Source organism: Pseudophryne corroboree, chromosome 12, assembly GCF_028390025.1.
Source record: "Pseudophryne corroboree isolate aPseCor3 chromosome 12, aPseCor3.hap2, whole genome shotgun sequence".
Classification (NCBI taxonomy): Eukaryota; Metazoa; Chordata; class Amphibia; order Anura; family Myobatrachidae; genus Pseudophryne; species Pseudophryne corroboree.
Genome location: NC_086455.1, coordinates 136,481,573 through 136,504,978, shown reverse-complemented (window position 1 = coordinate 136,504,978; position 23,406 = coordinate 136,481,573). Strand labels below are relative to the sequence as shown.

The following is a 23,406-nucleotide window of genomic DNA, read 5'->3' as shown; positions in this document are numbered from 1 at the left end:
TTTTTTTTTTTTCCTCTACCTTTTATTCTAGATCAGTAAATGCCTTTTATTGCAGCAAGGGTTTGCAGGTTTGGAAAAGGCTACTCAAAAAGATAGATTAAACCGACATTTAGTACATTAATGCTACAAAGTACTCAGAACAGTCGTCAAAATTAACCTGCAACGGCGTCGGTAATTGTGTATTCAGCAGTATACGTAGGTATTCACTATTATATCAAGGAACACTCAGCACCGTTACAAATAGTTTCCAGGGAGAGGGAAAAAGAGAGAGAGAATAAAAAAAAAAAAAAAAAAATTGTATGTAGGTTGAGATCGCGCTCTGTACGGCAAGAGTGCAAGATGCGTAAGTAAACAGGCACCAAGTTATTTCCACTTCCTTGTACTTTCTAGCCGGTAAGTTGAACAACAATGAAATATCAGCTGTCGTGTTGTGTCTATGATACTGAGTACCGTGGCATAAACATTATATGAGACTGTGCCCACGTCAGAGAATCTTCAATATTCTCCTCAAAAAAAATAAAAAAAAAATAAACAAATAAAATAATCAAAAAAAAAAAAAAATTAAAAAAGCAAAGAAAACTGGTACATTAAGTGAAAAATATCCCACACTTTGACAGATTAGGAAACAAAAAGGTCACAATATTGAGGTCTAAACCTCTAATGAGTTTAACAAACGCAGTCAATTATTTAACCGAGTATGGTGTGTGGGTACAAAGCTGCCAGAGAGGCAGAAACAACAATGGTTAAGAATTCAGAATGTCAGCTAGACTATAAAAGCATAAGCCCCTAGGTGGCGCTGTTGCACAAGTTATAAGCACTACTTGTACAATCACCTAAGCAAATATACTTGATGCATGTAAAACATTTATCTTCAGTGTCAGCTTGTACCAGTAAATGAGTTGTTGTACTTTAGGACTCAAGACCCTATTACAACATGTGTGAGCGAAGCCTAACATAAAGACATCCAGATTCAGGCAGCCTATACAGATTCCTGTTGGTGAAGCTATATGTAGCTCAAGCAAATTCTACAGTAAAGTTCTTGAATGATTATGTGATCAAGGGCTAGCTATGGGCACAGTTACCTCCTTACAGAGGAGGAAGACCCAGCTGTCCTACCCAGGGCATCCAAAGCAGTTTATTAGCTCACCAGTCAAAATGTGTCCGGGCACAGGCCTGAGCCAAGGAGGCAGAAGTTCAAGTCTAGAAACCCGAGAGAGTGGGAAAGGCAGGGAGGGTAAATGGAATGTTTGGTAAGGGGGTACAGGGTGGGATATGGAGTACACAATAGGGGGGGAGGTTCAAAGAAATGGGAAGGTTAAAGAAGGGGTGTTAGTTAAGAAAGAAAAAATGGGGATGTACAAACACTATTAGTACCCTTCAGGGGGAAGAATGCAGCCAGGAGACCAGGGTCCCTCTTGTGTTCAGCGGTACGGCTTCAGCTCTGTGTTACAGCAAGAGGACACAGGGAGGATGATTCAGAGCTGGAACGAGGTGAAGGCAAACGACTCTTCTTCTCCACTTCAGCTCCCGCTCAGCCCAAGGATCCCAACAGTAGCCGCCTGCGGGGTTATTCTCTTGTGAGGAGATCTTCCAAGGCCACTCTCCGTCACCCCGTCTCTCCCTCCAATCCAGGATCCACCGCCGCACACCACTCCCGCGGGGCCGCCCGGAGGAAGCCGCTCAAGTGCGCCGTGCCGTCAACCCTCCCGTGGAGGAAGCCCAGCAGTCCCCGAACTTATGTGGCATGTACAGCGCAGTGAACCTCTCGCGCCTCACTTCCGACAAGGGCTCTCTGCGGCTCCATCCAATTTACCGCCGGAGAAGAGAGCCGGACCGCGGACCACCCGTCACAAGGCGCCGACAATGTTCCGCTCCACAGGTCTTGCCACTGATGCCGGCGGGGCGTATGAAGGTAAGGGGCTCGGTGGGTGACTCGGGTGGAATTTAACTTCGGGCAATGACGCGAGACCACGCCACCAGGGCCCAGGGAGGCCTGACTTTTTGCAGGCAGGATTCCGGTGCGATTAAAGCCCCAAACACCCCACTAGGCAGCTTTTCAAGTAGGGCAAGATCCCCTCTGTGTAGCTGACACTCTGAGTCCAGTTCTACAGGGGTCTAGCTAGTTGATGGGGACGGATTTTACCACGGAGAGCCGGAGCCCCTCTAAAATGCGGCCATCATGATGCACCGCCCACCGGAAGTCCTGTAATATAGTTTCTAATATTCGTAAGTCTATGGGCCCCAATTATTAATGATCATTATTTCCAGAAACATATTTCATTTAGTATTGCGATGATCGGAAAAAATGTCCCATTGGTATTTACCATTACTTACCTCTCCGGTGAGGTCAAGTGATGCCTCCTATTCTGTTGCATTTTCCTCTGTTGCTGGCAGCCTACCACTGCCAGCGTCGGGCTGCTGTGTCATGCTCATGTATGACGTCTCGTCTGCGCATGTACATTACACTTTCACCCAGCGGGAACCCGGCAAAGACTGGAAGCTATAAAGAAGCCTGCAATGGGGGCCGTATCATTCTCGCCATCTGGCATAAGTAAGGCACAGGAAAGCAGCAGTGAGCTAAACTTACATACTGAAAGCATGACATAAACCTTTATATAGAATGCTAAAGGAGTTATTATTATTTAATAAGTTTCTTATATAGCACAGCAAATTCCGTTGCGCTTTACAATTGGAAATAACAATGATATAACAAACTGGGTGATAACAAACAGTCATAGAGGTGGGAAGGCCCTGCTCGCAAGCTTACAATCTATAGGGAAATAGGCATGTATACACAAGGAAAGGTGCTATCTATTGCATAGTTGTCCGCCAGATTGCAAAGGTTCTTGGTGGGCTGTATGATATGGTCATACAGCAATGATGAACCGGGTTTGAGAGGAAGGGAAAGTGAAGAATGGCCCTCATTCCGAGTTGATCGCTCGCAAGGCGAATTTAGCAGAGTTGCTCACGCTAAGCCTACGCCTACTGGGAGTGAATCTTGGCTTCTTAAAATTGCGACCGATGTATTCGCAATATTGCGATTACAAACTACTTAGCAGTTTCAGAGTAGCTTCAGACTTACTCGGCATCTGCGATCAGTTCAGTGCTTGTCATTCCTGGTTTGACGTCACAAACACACCCAGCGTTCGTCCAGACACTCCCCCGTTCCTCCGGCCACTCCTGCGTTTTTTCCGGAAACGGTAGCGTTTTTATCCACACGCCCCTAAAACGCTGTGTTTCCGCCCAGTAACACCCATTTCCTGTCAATCACACTACGATCGCCGGAGCGAATAAAAAGCCGTGAGTAAAAATACTATCTTCATTGTAAAATTACTTGGCGCAGTCGCAGTGCGAATATTGCGCATGCGTACTAAGCGGAATTTCACTGCGATGCGATGAAAATTACCGAGCGAACGACTCGGAATGAGGGCCAATGAGAAGACATGTGAGGATATGTGTGGTCTGTGCAGAGTGGATGCAATTTGATAGGAAAGTTTATGAAAGTTATGTGGGCTGTTCTGGAATTTGGTACGCTTGCCTGAAGAGGTGAGTTTTCAGGGAATGCGTCAAGGTTTGGAGACTAGAGGAGAGTCTTATTGTGCGTGGTAGGGCATTCCACAGAGTGGGTGCAGCCCGATGAAAGTCCTGCAATCGTGAGTGGGAGCGATTAATGAGTGTGGATGAGAGACGCAGATCTTGTGAAGAGCGAAGAGGTCTGGTTGGGAGATATTTTGAGATAAGCGAAGTGATGTACGTTGGTGTAGTTGTGTCTTATTGTTAAATGGGGTCCCTATCATCTAAAAGTTTGTAAACCTAAAACCATACCTCCCAACATCTTTTAAGCCAGAGTTGGGACTTCTCTAGAAAAGGGGGGATGGTCTCTCCAAAAGGGGGCAAAGCTTCATGGCAATGCCACGTTTGTGGGCCATGCCTACATTTCTGTCACTGTGGGGGCACGCACAGTGCTCTAGGAACTGCAGGCATGGCCCCAGTCCCTCTGTCTCTCTTAAATAGGTGTCTATTCACCGCAGAGTAGCGTGCAACAGGAGCCGCCCAATTGCCCACCACCACCACGGGACACTGCGGCCCACGGGTTGCAATGTGATTTGGACACATACACTATATTGTAGTTTCTGTGCCTTCATGTTCTCCCATGACTGTGTGTTGTAATATTGATATATGCATATCACAATTACACACAGGAACACACCACATATCATTTTGTAGTAGTGGTGCAAGTATTGCCTGTAGACTTTTCCATGATCTGGTGTGAAACTTGTGGCACCGTTATTTGGTTCAGTCATCATGACAACAGAACAACATAACCACTCTGCAATTTGATTGGCATTGATGGTTTGTCCTTTTTGCCCTTGAATCATGTTCCAGTAGGTTTCAAACATGAGAGGTCCCTCCCCGAAGGCTACACCATTGCTTGCCCCATGGTCCATGCAATTGGCTAGCAGCAGGGTGCCTAGAGTTGGCACCCCGCTGTCAGGATCTCTGCTGCACTGCTGGCCGGAGTGCCCTTTAGCAGCTCCAGGCAGGCTCTCTGCAGTCCACGCAGTTCTTGGAATAGTGTGCATGCATATATATGCAATGCATGTTCTTAGGGTCTTTCAATCATAAGTATGATTGTAAAAGTATGTACTATCCAAATAATACGTATGGGTGGTCATTCCGAGTTGATCGCTAGCTGCATTCGTTCGCTGTGCAGTGATGAGGGGAAAAAATGGCACTTCTGCGCATGCGGCGCAATGCGCATGTGTGACGTACTATTACAACGAACGATGTCGTTGCACACAGGGTCTAGCGAAGCTTTTCAGTCGCACTGCTGGCCGCAGAGTGATTGACAGGAACTGGGCGTTTCTGGGTGTCAACTAACCGTTTTCAGTGAGTGTTCAGAAAAACGCAGGCGTGCCAGGAAAAACGCAGGCGTGGCTGGGCGAACGCAGGGCGTGTTTGTGACGTCAAATCAGGAACTGAACAGTCTGAAGTGATCGCAAGCGCTGAGTAGGTTTAGAGCTACTCAGAAACTGCACAAAAAACTTTGCTGCCGCTCTGCGATCCTTTCGTTCGCACTTCTGCTAAGCTAAAATACACTCCCAGTGGGCGGCGGCATAGCGTTTGCACGGCTGCTAAAAACTGCTAGCGAGGGAACAACTCTGAATGACCACCATGGTGCTGCTCTGCTCCAGAACCTGAACACTATGGCTCTATGTAAATTACAACATAGACTCCTTGGTATTTCTCTCCGTAGAGATGGGCAGTTACTTTTTTCTTGTTTGGCAATGACAACCTTGTACTTGATTTTCAATACTTTAGAGTCCTCTCTAAAAGGGAAAACAAATCTGTGCTCAATGTAAGATGCTCCTGTCCTAAATGTGCTCAGACAAACCCAAGTACAGTATATGTTTAATTATTTCAGAATATTGGGGGTCATTCCGAGTCGTTCGCTCGGTAAATTTCTTCGCATCGCAGCGAATTTCCGCTTAGTGCGCATGCGCAATGTCCGCAGTGCGACTGCGCCAAGTAAATTTGCTATGCTGTTAGGATTTTTACTCACGGCTTTTTCATCGTTCTGGTGATCGTAATGTGATTGACAGGAAATGGGTGTTACTGGGCGGAAACTTGCCGTTTTATGGGCGTGTGCGGGAAAACGCTACCGTTTCCGGTAAAAACGCAGGAGTGGCCGGAGAAACGGGGGAGTGTCTGGGTGAACGCTGGGTCTGTTTGTGACGTCAAACCAGGAACGACAAGCACTGAACTGACCGCAGATGCCGAGTAAGTCTGGAGCTACTCTGAAACTGCTAAGAAGTGTGTAATCGCAATATTGCGAATACGTCGTTCGCAATTTTAAGAAGCTAAGATTCACTCCCAGTAGGCGGCGGCTTAGCGTGAGTAAATCTGCTAAAATCAGCTTGCGAGCGATCAACTCGGAATGACCTCCATTGTCACTTGTACTCCCGCTATGTAACCTCATCCTTTTCTACAGTTGTCAGTGTTCAGCATCAGCAATAGTCACTTTGCCTTCACAATAACGGGATTACTTAACGCACATGGGGCATGCGAGTCCTCTACCCCCCACAACAAGAGGTCACCAGTAACCTGGCAGATGTGAATCAGAATCCCACAAAGGACATTCACAGTACATCATATCAAGGGTCCGATTGTAATATCCTCTTAATTCATATGCATTAGCTTAAAGTCTTAGCTGCATCGGAACAGAAGGCCAGACAGCTGTATTTTGAAGGTTAGTGCGCGTCCTCTTGTGTGCCTCCCAACTATGTATACTGCAACGTATAAAACTATATTTATTATTGTGAGGCACTTTTATTCTGCACAGGTGCCAACAGGTCAGTAGAATATCTGGGGGCACTTTCAGGGGCCTGTGGGTTGCGAGATCATAACACTATTACGTTTAAGTACTAATCCTAGAAAAATATCCAATCTTATATGGCATTAGAAGTGATAGCAGCACTAAGGGGGCTCTACAGGCCTTGTGCCGGCCACGCCCTCTGATCACATGATGTCATGCTGAGGGGGCGGGGCCGTCAGACACCAGGAAGAACAGCACTGGCTGGAGCATTCCCAGGATGCTCCGGGGGGGCTGTACAAGCTGCAGTGCACATGTCTTGAGCGCTCCAGGCAGCACAGCTGTAGCAATATATGCTGTACGCTGCTGTCCCAGGCATCCTACTATTTAGTAGTGATGAGCGGATTCGGTTTTACTCGGTTCTCAAAACGGCATCTTTTTGGCTCATGGATGTCACGTGTTTTGGATAGCCAATAAGATGCCGTTTTGAGAACCGAGTAAAACCGAGTAAAACCGAATCCGCTCATCACTACTATTTAGATGCTGGGACCTTGGTAAAGCAATGGTGCCGCCCCCTGGGCAGTGCGCTCTATGTGATGCCAACACTCGCACACTCCATGTTACGGCCCTGTGTGATAGGGTGAATTACACCCCACCTTTAGAGCAGTGGCATATAATGTGTGCAAGGTGTGCTGTGCACATGGGCCCCTGGGTTCAGACCTTGCAGCCATTTCTTGAATATTTATCCTCTGGAGTCCCACATCGGTGAAAGCAGCACTACATAAGTCACCAGATGGAGACTGTACATGGGCCCTCTCCTCTCTTAATATGCCCCTGCTTCTAGAGCGCCAAAAGCTCTGCCAGAACCCGCTACAGAGAGGGGGCATGGCCAATGAGGGGGGAAAATATTATATCTTACACGTGGTTCACACATGGGGGCACCAGTGCAGATCCGATGGGTGTGGGTGCAATCGCTTCCCCACGCTGGGAGAGAGTGAACTGACTGCTGCTGCTGACTCTCTCCCCAGAGCACAGCGGCATATGCTGGGTTGGGGAGAGAGGCTGCTGCTGCAGCATTCCTCCCTCTCCCTGCTTGAAGTGTGGCTTTCTGCAATGGCGAAATGGGAAGGGGGACAGTGGAATCCCATTAGGCCCTTCCAACAGGCCCGGGCCCAGGTAAAGGTTTCCTGCCCCCACCCCCTCCCCTCGGTGTCATTGCCTGCTTCTGAGTAAGTGGCATATTTATTACCAGCTTCTAAACCTGGTAATTATAATTTGTTATAGCAGCTTATTACAGCAATAAGAAATGAAGGTTCATCTGAATGTATTAAACTACACAGGGGGACAGGATCATTTCACTACTTCTTCAATACCACAGTGTGTTACTGTGCACGTGCATTCTCCTGGCCACGCAGATGCAGACTGCTAGGAAGGGATCCTATGGAAAGCAGCCCATAGGCTACAATGCCTAATGCCAGCTTCACATTCCAGAGCTTGATAAAGTCTTCAATAAAGCAGCCCCCATAGAAACCTATGGGGCTACTTTTGCAATTGAAAATGGGGGATACTTAATATTTCCGGATACCCCAAAAACGGATGTGTTAGGAATTATTCTGCAAATACTGATAAATAGATAGTCAATTGTTTTACCCCGTGGCTACCACTATTGGACGCAAAATGAAACAATGTAATTGTTGCTCCGTTTAGACGCCCAGTAGCCACAGGGATGACATTTCTTCTCGCAGTCTGCACTTTAGGCATCCGACCGGGGGCTTGGATGCCCAAAGCAGGACTTTAGATGGGCTTAGCATATTACATAGCTAAACCCTGTCTGTTTGAGTGCAATATGCATGTGCACCCAACAGGGCCGGTTCCAGCCCTTTTAGCGCCCCGGGCGGGAAATAGGGGCATGGCTTCATACAGGGGGCGTGGTCAGTTACGCCCCCTGTACAGTAGAGTAGCGCCGCTGAAATGCTGTGCGGTGTGCGATGACGTCATCACGCACCGCACAGCAAAGGTCCTCTCCACGAAGGGAAACTAGACGCTACGTGTCTAGTTCCCTTCACAGCGGGGGGCAGCGGCAGCGGGACACAGCCGGCAGCTGGGGGCACAGCAGTAGCGGATCTTGCGGCGCCCTGGGCAAAAGTCCTGCTTGCCCGTGCCAAGATCCGCTACTGGCGCCCAAACAACAATTGAATTGTGACAAATGTTTGGGCATCTAAACAGATAGGTTTATGCTGTGAGGTTAGGGTTCGGCACCACCGGGGAGGGCTAGAGTTAAGCCACTGGGGGAGGGAATGGTTTGGGTCATGCTGCCAGAAGGGAGGATTAGGGTGGTAGAAAAGGAGTGTTAGTATACTTACCTTCCAGGTGTCGAGATCCTGCGACTCGGAATGCCGCTGTTGGTATTCTGACCGCCGGCATCCCAAGCGCCGGGATTCTGATACCATCCTAAGTAAACACCATGTTACAGGGGTGGTTTTCAGTATGCCGCTGGCTGGGATACCGGCGACCAACATACCGGCGCCGGGATCCCAACCACCAGCATGCCGACACATATTCTCCCTCTTGGGGGTCCACGACCCCCCTGGAGGGAGAATAAATAGCGTGGCGAGCGCAGCGAGCCCGCAAGGGGCTCATTAGCGTTCGCCCAGCTGTTGGTATGCTGTCCCCCGAGATCCCGGCTGCCGGCCACTTATACTACACCCTGTTACAGTACATCAATAAGTCTGAATCAATCTCAGTGTAAGAAAACAATATATCAGTATCACACACATATCAGTATCACACACATATCAGTATCACACACATATCAGTATCACACACTCTATCTCTGATCTATATTGCTGTTGTTGGTGCATTACAGAAAGCAATAACATGCCTTAAAGTTCACTTGTATTTATTCCTGGTCTCATTTCCGGTAATATCTGGCTAGCATGAAGGATAATTTGTCACCTTCTCTCTTACACAGATTAAACTATACAATAATGCTCAGCTGTAGAGTCAGTAAATTGATCAGTGGAACTCACCACCAGGTGGTGTTGCAGTGTCTAATATAGTAAGATTCCCAGTCATTAACAGTCTGGGGTTTGAGGAGCAGAGGGAAACTCTTACACTGGTCTGAAGGTATGCCTAACTGATCACACCCAATGCTGAAATGCTTATATAGGGCTATGAATGTTATACATATCTTTCAGACAGGGTCCTATTTGGAAGTAGCAGACACTGTACTAATCAATGTATAAATCCACCCTTTCATGCTACGCATGTATGCAAAGCATGCTTGTATACTTTTGATGTCTCCCCTCCAGGAGCAATTTGGGACATTGCACAATGGAGAGCAGTAACACAATGTGTTATATACAGCATACTAAAGTGCGGGTTTGCAGAAGTTGAGATGTTGGCCATAGCAACCAATCAGCTTCTACCTATTATCTTCTAGGAAGTGCTAGATAAATGTAAAGCAGAATCTTTCTATGGACAACATCTCCTCTTCTAGAAACCCACACTTTAAATATACCCCCTAGGGGTATATTTACTAAAGATCAATTTTCATCGGTTTACTAACAGATGTTTGTTTGTTTTTTTATATGAATGTTTAAATGTTAGTAAATGTGTGGGGGGTTTTTAGCCGCACTGTATTGATTTAGATCAATTTTAACTGATTTGAAATAGATTTAAAAAAATCTATGAAAATCGACCCTTAGTAAATATACGCCCTGGGTAATGATGCATGCTGATGAGACCAGAAGCACTATCTAGCCTTTTCTGATTGACAGTCTGTGTATACAGCTGATTAGCGTCACAACTGTATAATATATCGCTGCCTCCATGTTTTCAGATTTCTTACTGGCCAGTTGGACCACTGCAGACAACAACATTCACAATACTCATTGTAAGTAAACAATTTTTTTGTATTGCTACATTAGTGTCATTGGAAACTTTGCAGTACACAAGTCATGCGCAATGTTACACAGCATAATAGTGTATTTACAGTAAGTGGTTATAAATGTGAAATTTGCATTATACAAGGCACAAATAGTGTGAAATAGGATGGTAGTAAGTGTCACGCACTAGAGTACAGTGTAAGTGTAGCAAAAGGTTGTATGTGAGATATATGGTTTATACCTAACTGTAAAGGGCCCTACACACTGGCAGATAAAATGCACGATATGAACGTTCTCGTTCATTAATGTACGAGAACTCGTTCATATCGTGCAGTGTGTAGGCACCAACGATTAACGATGCACGGCCCCGCATTGCCCGTCGGCCGTTACCGCCGGGTTGCCCACCGGCCGTATCCGCCATCAGGCAGCTCGGCGGCGGATCAGTAAGTGTGTAGGGCCCTTAAGTAGTATGCAAAGATATTCAGCACTGTAAACCAGGCCCTATACATTTGTGTATGAGCCACCATGGTATAATATATCTAAATCCATTACCGTGCAGACAACAAGAGTTCTGCAGTCACCTAAGGAATATGTTAAAGAACCTTCTGACGGTCCACACCTGTATTGTTTATTACTGGGGATCAGTGGTTGGTAACTATTTTTATGTTCAAATATAACGTCTCCATTATAACATACTGACCAGTCTTGGGAATTGCCACAGACTCCATACAGAAAATAATTGTAAGTCTGTGTTACCCAAGAGAGTGTTGTATTATATTTAGCAATTGTTTATGAATCCTGTATGTTAAAGGACGTAATTCTTTTTGGGTTCCAATGTTTAAGTCGACAGTCAATAGGTCGATCTCATATGGTGGACGCACATAAGGTCAACAGGCACAAAAGTACTAAAGGACAGTGCTTAAGGTCGACACGACAATGGTGGACACACAAATGGTTGGGGGGGGGGGTTACATGTTTTTCCAACTTTTGCTTGATGTTCTCTCCGGATGAACTATGATTAGGAATAGTAGCCTTGCCCAAAGTGTGGCAAGCGCAGCGCGCCCAGGAGGGCACACGTTTCCACTGATTGCACTTGGATATGGTTAAACATACAAAATTACAACAACAAAAAATAAAAAAGAAACAAGTGCTGACCTTTTTTGTGATCGTGTCGACCTTTTGTATCTGCCGACCTAACCCAATGTCTACCTTATACTTATCGGCCTTTTTACCCTACCTACCTAATATATGTCAACCATATGGAGTCAACGTAATGACTGTCTATCTAGACAGTGTAGATCTCCTATACCGCACCCATCCTTTATTTAATATACGTCTGCTTAAATCATATTCCTCAGTGTACTGTTTTATGTAGGATGATCTAAATTGGGACTCAGAGTTAACCCTGATGTAATGTAACTGAACAGCATATAAAAATATTATTAATCTGGAATCTAATATCATGGGTTTGTATGACAATGTTGGTAATATGAGATGGCATCAACAATTACTAGTATAAATGGGTGTCGTACGGTATGCCGGCGCACGGGCTCCCGGCGCCCAGCATACCGGCGCCGGGAGCCCGACCGCCGGCATACCGACAGCGTGGCGAGCGCAAAGGAGCCCCTTGCGGGCGCGCTGCGCTCGCCACGCTGCGGGCACGGAGGCGCGCTACGCGCGCCACACTATTTTATTCTCCCTCCAGGGTGGTCGTGGACCCCCACGAGGGAGAATAGTTGTCCGTATGCCGGGTGTCGGGATTCTGGCGCCGGTATACTGTGCGCCGGGATCCCGACATTCGGCATACAGAAGACCACCCGTATAAATAGTATTTTTCTAAATATGGGGCAGATGTATTAACCTGGAGGAGGCATAAGGAAGTGATAAACCAGTGATATGTGCAAGGTGATAAAGGCACCAGCCAATCAGATCCTAACTGTTAATTTACATATTGGAGCTGATTGGCTGGTGCCTTTATCACCTTGCACATATCACTGGTTTATCACTTCCTTATGCCGTCTCCAGGTTAATACATCTGCCCCAATATTTACCTCTCTGACACTCCTTTCTCTGCGTCATAATCATGAAATCTCATATGATTTGGTCCATTTGCTGCTTTATGACCCACTACAAGTTTTGGCTAATTGTGACTACCCAGCTGTGGCAGATGAATTTAGGAGGTGTGGTTTGACCACTCGTCTGCTCCCGATCTTAGGCGTTTCTTAGTAAACATTGGGCCTAATTCAGACTGGATCGCTGCAGTGGCGGCGATCACAGTCTGAAGCCCTTTGCGGAGTGCGTTCCCGCACCCTTGGAGCCCAGTGAGATGCTAAAAGCATCTCAGGGCTGTGATCGCCTCTGCCTGATCAACAGGCAGAGGCGATCGCGGGGTGGGACGGGGCGTACCAATGGCGTTTGAATGCCATTGGCAGGGCGCGTTCCGGACACGCAGCTAGGCTGTGCAGGCAGGGAACTACTCGCCGGGTGCAAAAGCATGGCCGCCTTGCGATGCTTTTGCACCCGTGCGGGGGAAGCAGAGCCAGACATGCGGGGAGGTCTAGCCCTGTGCTGGGCGTCCCCTCGCATGTCTGAGAACATCTACGATCAGATCTAAATTATCCCAGTTTTTAGGCAAATTTCTTAATAAATGTAATACAAAGCCTCATTAAATGAAATGAAATATAGGTTTGTGGCGGTTCTTAATTTTAACTAATAATTGCATGTTTTATTTAAATTACTTTTGGTATGACAAAGGATTTTTTTTTTTAGTTTTTATATCTTGTTCATTCTTTCTCATGTATTTTAAATGATTTATGATCCATTGACCTTGACAATGTCATGTGAAACTCAGTCTTGCTCTAGGTGCATACTATCCAAAAGCAAATGCCTGTCTGCTATCCAGGAGAACTTTATCATGCAGCTCACCCGCTAGTGAACCAAAATGTAACACACTGGGGGTCATTCCGAGTTGTTCGCTCGGTAAAAATCTTCGCATCGCAGCGACTTTCCGCTTAATGCGCATGCGCAATGTCCGCACTGCGACTGCGCCAAGTAAATTTGCTATGCACTTAGGAATTTTACTCACGGCATTTTCATCGTTCTGGCGATCGTAATGTGATTGACAGGAAATGGGTGTTACTGGGCGGAAACAGGCCGTTTTATGGGCGTGTGTGAAAAAACGCTACCGTTTCCGGAAACAACGCAGGAGTGGCTGGAGAAACGGGGGAGTGTCTGGGCGAACGCTGGGTGTGTTTGTGACATCAAACCAGGAACGACAAGCAGTGAAATGATCGCAGATGCCGAGTAAGTCTGAAGCTACTCAGAAACTGCTACGAGGTGTGTAATCGCAATATTGCGAATACATCGTTCGCAATTTTAAGATGCTAAGATTCACTCCCAGTAGGCGGCGGCTAAGCGTGTGCAAATCTGCTAAAATCCGCTTGCGAGCGAACAACTCGGAATGACCCCCACTGTTCTATTCTGCTCCCAAGAAACATTCACACACAAAAGACCAGCTGATGGTTCCTTTTTATTGACAAGTAAAAACATCCCAGGCAAAGCAAATAAGACGGGCGAACTCTGATTGACTTAATAACGGCAATTGTTTTATTTATAAAGTAATAAATATGATGGAGTGTAAACAAACTGTACAGTGACTGCCAATGTCTTGATGTCTTGAGTCGGAGGTACGGTGTAAATGTTGATGGAGAAAAATGTGAACCTTTTTAGAAGCACTTCCTGTGCACAATGGAGGGACCTGCCTCATCATACTCCTGCTTGCTGATCCACATCTGTTGGAAGGTGGACAGGGAGGCCAGGATGGAGCCACCAATCCATACAGAGTACTTACGCTCAGGTGGGGCAATGATCTATAGGAGGAAAATGATAAACATAAAGTGAATGTATTGTCTTTGCTCAGAACAGTAGTTATCAACAGAGAATGACTGCGACATAACGCTAGTTCCTCTGCTGGTACCTCCTGGACTGCTGTCATACCCAGGGCTTAAAGTGGTCCTTGGGGGTAATTCTGAGTTGATCGCAGCAGGAATTTTGTTAGCAGTTGGGCAAAACCATGTGCACTGCAGGGGGGGCAGCTATAACATGTGCAGAGAGAGTTAGATTTGGGCGGGGTGTGTTCAATCTGCAATCTAAATTGCAGTGTAAAAATAAAGCAGCCAGTATTTACCCTGCACAGAAACAAAATAACCCACCCAAATCTAACTCTCTCTGCACATGTTATATCTGCCCCCCCTGCAGTGCACATGGTTTTGCCCAACTGCTAACAAAGTTCCTGCTGCGATCAACTCAGAATTACCCCCCTGGTAAGGTGGTGGAACTCTTGGAGGAGGACCATGGAGGCACCAGGACCTGAGGTAGAGTAGGTGGCTGCAGCTCATCCGTAACACTAGTGCAGCCTGTATCATCGATTGACGCAGATAATGGGGTGGGCTTCTCTGTTGGAACTACTGTGCAGGGCAATGGAGGAGGTGGAACTAGTTCCCCCTACCATTAAAGGTGGGGGAACTCCGTTCCACCTCGTTCCCATCCCTCGTTCCCATCCCCCCCCCCCCCCCCCCCCCCGCTTTAACCCCTGGTCATCTTCCACCTTTTTAAAAACAACTTACATTTTTTTTTACTATGGACTGAAGTTATTGTCTTCTCCTGTAGCATCAGTCTCAGCACATTTGCAGTACATCGGTTATTTTGCTTCTAAAGCTTATTAATCAGGATTATGTTCAGGACTCACCTTGATCTTCATGGTGCTGGGAGCCAGGGCAGTGATTTCTTTCTGCATACGGTCAGCAATACCTGGGTACATGGTGGTACCACCAGACAGGACGTTGTTGGCGTACAAGTCCTTGCGGATGTCAATGTCGCACTTCATGATGCTGTTGTATGTAGTTTCATGAATACCAGCAGACTCCATACCTGGCATTGGCAAGAAGGAAGTCACAATTTGTTAGCAGAGGGCATATTAGTTGTGGAGAACAGGTGCTGATGCAGTCCAAGGCTGGATTCAGCACGAGCTGCCAAATGGACAGCAACTGGCCGGAGCACTAAGCAGGTGTTAGAGACTTCAAATAATAAAAGGGTCTTTTGTTGAAGTAGCAGCTTGTGTTGGCCAGAGAGCAGCACATGGAAGTTCTCCCGTGCTCTTTAAAATAAATCTATTCTTCACCAGTGTATTTTAAAGTATGTAATGCAATATCCAGCATTGTTTTGTCTACAGGGTTTATCTGTCAATGCTTGAAAGCATTCATACAGTATTAGGAGCTGGCACGCATTCTCTTCTGTTTAACTACTGGTAGTGTAAATATGATGGCAATACTCAGGGGTATAGGCAGAACTTTGTGGGCCCCATAGCTGCATTTTGAAGGGGCCCCTACCTCAATGCTTTTAGTGAGACACCTCCCTTTGCTGCTGCTGCTGTTCATTTTATGAACCATAGCAGTACCCTAGTTCATTTCATGCCCCATAGTGATGTCCTATGTCATCTTTTTCCCAAAAGAAGTGCCCTGGTTCACATTATGCCACACTGTGATCTCAATTCTAATTATGCCACACAGTGCCCCAAGTACATATTATACCACAATGCAGTGCCTGGGTTCATATTGCTAGATAACTTGGTACACAACTGTATGACCTGGGTTCAAGTGAACCAAGCCCCCTAAGCGTCTGGGCCCCATAGCAATGGCATCACCTGCACCCATTATAGCTGCACCCACGGCAATACTTCTATACCTTCTCTTTTGCAGTAATTTAAGGAGCTACAATGAACATGGGGGCAGATGTATTAACCTGGAGACGGCATAAGGAAGTGATAAACCAGTGATATGTGCAAGGTGATAAAGGCAGCAGCCAATCAGCTCCTAACTATTAATTTACATATTGGAGCTGATTGGCTGGTGCCTTTATCACCTTGCACATATCACTGGTTTATCACTTCCTTATGACGTCTCCAGGTCTGCCCCATGGTTTGCTTTGTGTATTTGTCTTCTTAAAAACCGGAGCAAGCACATCCTCTCCTGTGATGTGAAAATGTGTAATGTATGTTTAATGACACTGGTGTATATGGACTTTTGTAGAGACCTATTTTTTCTGGCCCACTTTACATTTTAGTGCTCACGGAATTTGGATGTACTCTGTGTCAATATAGTGCTAGTTCATATGTCTGTCAGTTAAAAGGCACCGAGGCACAAAGTGGTTAGATGCATTGCTCACCAATGAAGGAAGGCTGGAACAGGGTCTCAGGGCAACGGAAACGTTCATTTCCAATAGTGATGACCTGGCCGTCGGGCAATTCATAGCTCTTTTCCAGGGAAGATGAGGAAGCAGCGGTGGCCATCTCATTCTCAAAGTCCAGAGCCACATAGCACAGCTTCTCCTTGATGTCGCGGACAATTTCACGTTCAGCTGTAGATTTGAGAAATATGGAAATATTAATATAAAGTTTCAGATCCTCTTCGAGCAGTTTAAATACCTTATTAGGAAGTGCTATTATGGTGTGTGTGGCTATGACATAAACTCTTTATGTTATCTGTACATAGGGAGTCATTCCGAGTTGTTCACTAGCTAGCAGTTTTTAGCATCCGTGCAAACGCTATGCCGCCTCCCACTGGGAGTGTATTTTAGCTTAGCAGAAGTGCGAACGAATGTATGGCAGAGCGGCTACAAAGTTTTTTTGTGCAGTTTCAGAGTAGCTTCAGACCTACTCAGCGCTTGCGATCACTTCAGACTGTTTATTTCCTGTTTTGACGTTACAAACCCGCCCAGCATTCGTCCAGCCACTCCTGCGTTTTTCCTGGCACGCCTGCGTTTTTCCGAACACTCCCTGAAAACGGTCAGTTGACACCAAGAAACGCCCTCTTCATGTCAGTCACTCTGCGGCCACCAGTGCGACTGAAATGCTTAGCTAGATCCTGTGTAAAACTGCATTGTTCGTTGTGCCAGTACGATGCGCATGCGCTTTGCGCTGCATACGCAGGCGCAGAGATGACGTTTTTTAGCCTGATCGCTGCGCTGCGAACAAATGCAGCTAGCGATCAACTCGGAATGACCACCATAGAGAAGTTACATATAACGCTGGGTATTTATAATTCAGTCATTTTCAGTCATCTCAATGTAAAGCTGCAATCTCAGTGCAAGAAACTAAGGCTATATTAGATCTCTCTTGGGAAGGGAAAGCTGTAACTCTGCCCCTGGCTGACATGAGTTCTGCTTGTATGTGTAATATAAGATTTGCACCGTAGTTACAAATTACTGCAAATCACATGATGTATGTACTGTATGGCTCACAAAGCTGTGTCAGTCTTGTGACTTGCTACTGTATCTCAATGTCCCTTAGGCATTAAAAATTACACAGTAGGCTTCTCATCTCCTCGTGTCATTGCTGCTGTAATTTTTGCATAACCTGACATAGTTATGACAGTAAAGCCCTACAGCGCGGAAATTCTTGGAAGCCAGGAACTGATTTTAAACTTGCCTGTGGTCACGAAAGAGTAGCCACGTTCAGTCAGGATCTTCATGAGGTAATCGGTGAGGTCTCTGCCAGCCAGGTCCAGACGCATGATTGCATGGGGGAGAGCATAACCTTCGTAGATGGGGACATTGTGTGTGACACCATCACCGGAGTCCAGAACAATACCTGTGAATCACAGACCAAATGAATGGATAAGTAACATGATGGCAGAGTTACACTGTAAAACATTCTGTGGACGTGTTCTTTTGTTCATAGATGTGAGATAACATTTCCCCACATACTTTCCTAGTATACATGTCCACGAATCTATGAAAGAGGTATTGTGTTACACTGGGTGCAGGGCTGGCCGACTCACTATTGGATGTGCCAAGTTGAGCTGTGTCTATAATATATAATGCATGTAAATAAATACAGAACTGCTCTGTCCCAGGGGGGCAGGAGACAGCATTGCAATGTACAAAAACTGGCAGTGAGCAAGGACGCGCTGCAAACTGCTTGCAAGGGGGATTACAACCAGTGTCGGACTGGGGCATAAATGGCCTACCAGGGGAATGCATTTTTAGGGGCCCATGTTTAGGGGTGTGGCCAAACTTCTGAGTCTTGGCTAACCATTAAAGAGTGCATGGACTGCTAGTGCATGCATTATAATGTACCAGATTAATAACAGAAATGCACTGTAGAGAATACACCATAAACCTGTGCAATATCAGGTAATAAATGTATAATTTATAATTCAAATGCACAGTCTGGAACCTGATTCCCTAAAGGAGGTGGGGCCCCCCAGGCAGGGGGGCCCACCGGTGGGTTCCCTTGTTCCCCTATGGGCCAGTCCAACCCTGATTGCAACACTTGCAGCTACTTTATTACTTTTTATCAGAGTACTAGCTTTTGGGATTTCATTTATTTATTTAAGTTATAGAAAGTCAGTAGAGAACTTCAGAGCAACCTCTTTATTTTATATAACAGACAGATGTTTCTACACAAGGCAAAGTAGGGACAGAGCGTTCCGAACCCCCTCCTCTCAAAGTGCTATTCTGGTTAATATAAGCCAGTATTTCAGTATCACTAAATAGGCTGGATTCAGAGACTAAAGGTCTGTGTCACCAGTGTAAGAAGATTAGGGCTCACATTGTATTCCGCATGAACCTGGGATGATTTACAGTAATTTGACTTTGATGTATTATTGGAAACTAGTTTTTAAAAATAAAATACAACTACTTTCAATGTATTTACCAGATATAGTATAACTTTAGTTTATTATTTAGCTGAATAATACTTGAAATAAAAAAAATGAATATATTAAATAACTGTATTCAAAGGGTTAATTCCACTTAACGGTTATAGAACCCAAAGGGAATACAGAGAGCTAGATGGCTGGAAAGGAACTATTAACATATAGTGGGCTAGCAGCAGATAATGTATATTTATAACTTTAGAAACAAATCTGCATGTATTGCTATTATTTAACTACTACATATGTAATAAAATGGTTTAAAAAGCTGATTCAAGTGAATATCACTTGAAGAAATTGGAAGATAACAACATAACTTGTTGTTCATTAGGTCTTCTGAGCTGCCCAGTATTGTTCTTACATTATGTAGAGAGAGTTGTTATAATGTCTAGCCTCACCTGTGGTACGGCCAGAAGCGTACAGGGACAGCACAGCCTGGATGGCGACATACATGGCTGGGACGTTGAAGGTCTCAAACATGATTTGTGTCATCTTCTCACGGTTAGCCTTGGGGTTCAGTGGGGCCTCAGTGAGCAGGGTGGGGTGCTCCTCAGGGGCTACACGGAGCTCATTGTAGAAGGTGTGATGCCAGATCTTTTCCATGTCATCCCAGTTGGTGATGATACCGTGCTCAATTGGGTATTTGAGTGTCAAGATACCTCTCTTGCTCTGAGCTTCATCACCTACATAGGAGTCCTTCTGACCCATACCAACCATGACTCCCTATTGTGGAACAAAATAGAAAACCTAGGTTACCTGTGTGGAAGCAAATAGTAATCCCACATCATTCCAGATAAATCAGCTGAGCTAGTAAACAAAATTGTGGTCCAGAGTTCTGTGGAGGATATGTATAAAGATATCTGCCAAGTCTTTTTATATAGTGTTTATAGCTCTGGATCAAAGTTACTGTGACCTACTACCCAAGGTGACAAGATCATGACTCAGACGGTATTAGTTACATTTGCCCCCTATAAACTGTCCCGTTCCTTAATACTATGGTCCTGGTGTCAATGGCCCAAATAAATTCCCATTGGAGGACTTGGCAGGATTTCCCATTAAATGATACTAATGGGCTGTTGGCAGAGCTTAGTTATAATATGCTCAGCTTCCCCTCATGAGTATTTGGATGTTAGTGATGCTTCTGCTAATATTTCAACTATGGCAGAGCCATTCACTGCCTGCCAGCGGTGACTGTATAACAAGGACAATTTCACCCAGCACAGAAAAGATAGGAGAATGTGAGCAGTCTCTAAGCTTCCTATTAATAACTGTCTCTTCTTATCACTGAACACTGACAGAGCCTGTGCTCTTACTATTTTTATCTTCTAGTAGTAGAAAGACAAGGAGAGATTTTCATATGTAGAGGCAAAGGCTTGTTATCACCAAACTGTGACTTAGATAGCCTTGGCTTTTCACTTTATCTGCATGGAGGAATGTGACTTTTTTGGACTTTTTGGATTACCCAGTTTGGATATATTATTTTACTGTTGGCTGTTATTCACTGAAACTTTCTGATAACCACCTTTCAATGTACTTTCTATGGTACTGGCCTACCTTGGAATTTTCCATGACATTACTTCTAAAACATCCATTTGAAAGTTATTGAGGAAAAAAGATTTATACCTGATGACGGGGGCGACCGACGATTGAGGGGAACACAGCACGGGGGGCGTCATCCCCGGCAAACCCAGCCTTCACCAGCCCTGAGCCGTTGTCGCACACCAAGGCGGTAGTCTCCTCATCGTCACACATGTTGGCAGGTTAAGTCTGCAAATAGTGTTAAAATTGAGATGTTAAGAAGATTTATCCCTCCACAGATCACAAGCATAGTAAATAGTAGATCGATCATCAGAAGAACGCACACCAAGGTAAATTGTTCTGCTCCACCCAAACTACGAGTAGATTTATAGCAATAGTACAAACCATGCATGTGAGGTACCAATTGCGCCACATTTTAAAAGTATTATGTTTTATGTTCTCTTTACAGTTACAAGTGGCTGATTTTTACTTCTTTACAAATATACAAACAGCTAGGAATACTCTGTAAATGTATTTATTTCTTATCATTGAGCTCCAACTTGACTATAGCACAGAGAGTGCATAATATTTTGTGTTTAGTTCTGCTGCTTAACAAAGATCTCACTGTCTATCTAAAAATATTGCTTCCACGCTGCCAAAAATACAGCCCACATAACTGTATCTGTATTGTTTCTAACAAACATTTGAAGACCGTATCAAAGTGAAAAAATGTAATTTTGAACATATTAAAACAGACTTCTTTTAAATGAGGAAAAATGGAAAAGTGTTTTTGTTCAGCCCGCCTCACTCCCAATCACACTACATTTTCTCATGGCAAGCAACAGCTGTCTTCTACGCACAAAACCTCACTGTGCCCATTTCATCTTCTCCCTACACACATTCACAGGAAACCAGTTTCATATGATCCCTTCTGAAACTATTAACCACTTTGATTCAAAAAGAAACACAAAGCAAAAAGGTTTAACAGTTCTGTGAATGCTCTTTTGGGAAGACAAAAAAAATAAAGCCCCTCTAATATCATAACAAAATGAAACTATAACATACTTAGATGTCATATTAAATATGTTTCAATAGATTTACAGACCAACATGGATTAAGGATCAAACATATATCTATGATCAATACAAAAATAGATAGGCCATCTATAAGCAGTTTCCTGCAGCCATCTATGTAATGATTGCTTTACTTTTAATATTTAGGGGTATATTTACTAAGCAGCGTGTTTTCAAAGCCGCCTCTTGTAGGCGATTCTGACCAAGAGATTTAGAAGGCCAATAATGTTAAATGCATAACGAGAAGTGTTCTGCATTTACTGTTGTTGCCCTTTTAAATCCTGCGGCCAGAACCGCTAAGAAGAAGCGGTTTTGAAAAGCTGATGCTTAGTAAATATTGGTCCTACATTCCCCACTCTCACATGAAATACAGTAGATGAAGATTACTGTGTGCACGGCAAAGAGCACATAGGTCCCAGCTGCATGCTAATGTTTCCAACAATAGTGATTTCTGCTTGTTACACATTGTAGCTGTTAAGGTTGAAAAAGAGACCTAGGTCCAATAAATTCAACCTTACTGGGTGATAATCCTGTTCAAAGCACGAAAGGCAGACACAATGTTGCATATCTGCAAAGAGTTTAAAAAAGTGTAACTAGTTCCACGAATCCAAGGAAAATGAAGTTTGACCTTGTCCGAGTTGTCTAAGTGCTGAAATCCATCTGACGTGAAGAAACAATAAGCCACCTACAGGTCCCTGTTGGTACTCACCTGGACAGCACAAGAGAGCTGGCTGCTGTGATTGAAATTGGCTGGGTGCTGCCTTGGGTACTGAGCTGTCAATTTATACCCTGCCTGAAGATGTAGTGTCAGTGGGGAGCTCCAGAGGGAAAGGCAGGCGGCCTGTCCTTATTTGGTAGCTTCTGGGCCATTGAGTAGCAAAGAGGCCATTAATGGAGTAGGTGAGGGGGAGGGCAGGGTCCATGGACCCCTTAGTCCTTGTATGGAAGGTGTGGAGGTGGGGAGAGAACTACAAGGGATGGCCAAATAGGGTTTCCCATATAAGCATGTCTGCAATGCTGGGTGACAAAAAAAAAAAACAGCACAATGAAAGAAATAACACAGAAACTGTGTCTGCAAAGGGAGCAGACAGGTGCAACACAATTGTGGAGGGGGTGAGGGAAATTGCATGTCCCTGGGGAGCTCTACACTAGAGAGATTTGTGTTCTGTTTAATGAGACCTCCGACAGGACTTTAATTTGCCAGTGAGTTATACATTAATAATAAAACAAGAAGCCTGCTAAGTAGTAGGAAGAATGGGACACTAAGCTTGCGTAGTATTTCACATATTCCATGAGCCTCTGGCAGGAGGTAATGATAAACAGGGGAAATGAGGTGAGACTCCAGGCCTCATAATATATTGTTTTTTAATCCCTTTAATACCAAGGGGACCTGTAATCAAAGATGTTAACGGGCCCTATTTGCTGTCACAGCTTGCACGTGTCTTCACATTGCTACGCACGAGATGGAACCCTCGTAACAAAATAAACACACACAGTAACTGAGACATTTGCAAGAGATCTAACAAAGAGTTAAATATTTATTTATGCTTAGGAGCTTACACTCTAAGTGAAAACTTGTTTCAACCTTTTAAAGGATATCATATATGGCAATAGCTGTTCTTTGGCAGAACAAGGTTGAAGTTTTGCCCTGGGACAGGAAAACATGCCAGGGTTCGGAGTGGAAATCCCCCTCCTCTTCTCTTTCAGGGAGATATGTAATTATTGATACAATACTACATTCCACCCTCACCCTAAGAGAAGAATGGGCTTGTGTGTATGTGGCGCATTGTCTCCTATTATTTGTACTTCTGCATGCCAACAAAAGTTAGATTCTTTTCCATACACATTTTACTGTAACACAGGCCTAACAAGACTAGGTTATGTCTGAAAACATTGTGAGCATA

The 23,406-nt window shown here is 44.9% G+C and overlaps 1 protein-coding gene and 1 long non-coding RNA gene across 2 annotated transcripts in view; one reads left to right on the top strand and one right to left on the bottom strand.

Moving 5' to 3' along the window:
* The window catches only part of LOC134980995 (uncharacterized), a 275,127-nt gene that overhangs the window by 72,366 nt on the left and 179,355 nt on the right, over positions 1 to 23,406 (top strand). Inside the window, exon 2 of the long non-coding RNA XR_010190500.1 lies at positions 10,155 to 10,208. This is a non-coding gene — a long non-coding RNA (uncharacterized LOC134980995). The remainder of the gene's footprint in view (positions 1 to 10,154; positions 10,209 to 23,406) is intronic.
* On the bottom strand, positions 13,784 to 22,316 carry ACTC1 (actin alpha cardiac muscle 1). Its single transcript, XM_063948062.1, has 7 exons — positions 22,212 to 22,316; positions 20,535 to 20,678; positions 19,310 to 19,634; positions 17,684 to 17,845; positions 16,423 to 16,614; positions 14,948 to 15,129; positions 13,784 to 14,069 (listed from the first exon to the last, which is right to left on the bottom strand). The coding sequence occupies exons 2-7, from the start codon at positions 20,661 to 20,663 to the stop codon at positions 13,926 to 13,928; spliced, it is 1,134 nt and encodes a 377-aa protein (XP_063804132.1). The 5' UTR covers positions 20,664 to 20,678; positions 22,212 to 22,316; the 3' UTR covers positions 13,784 to 13,925.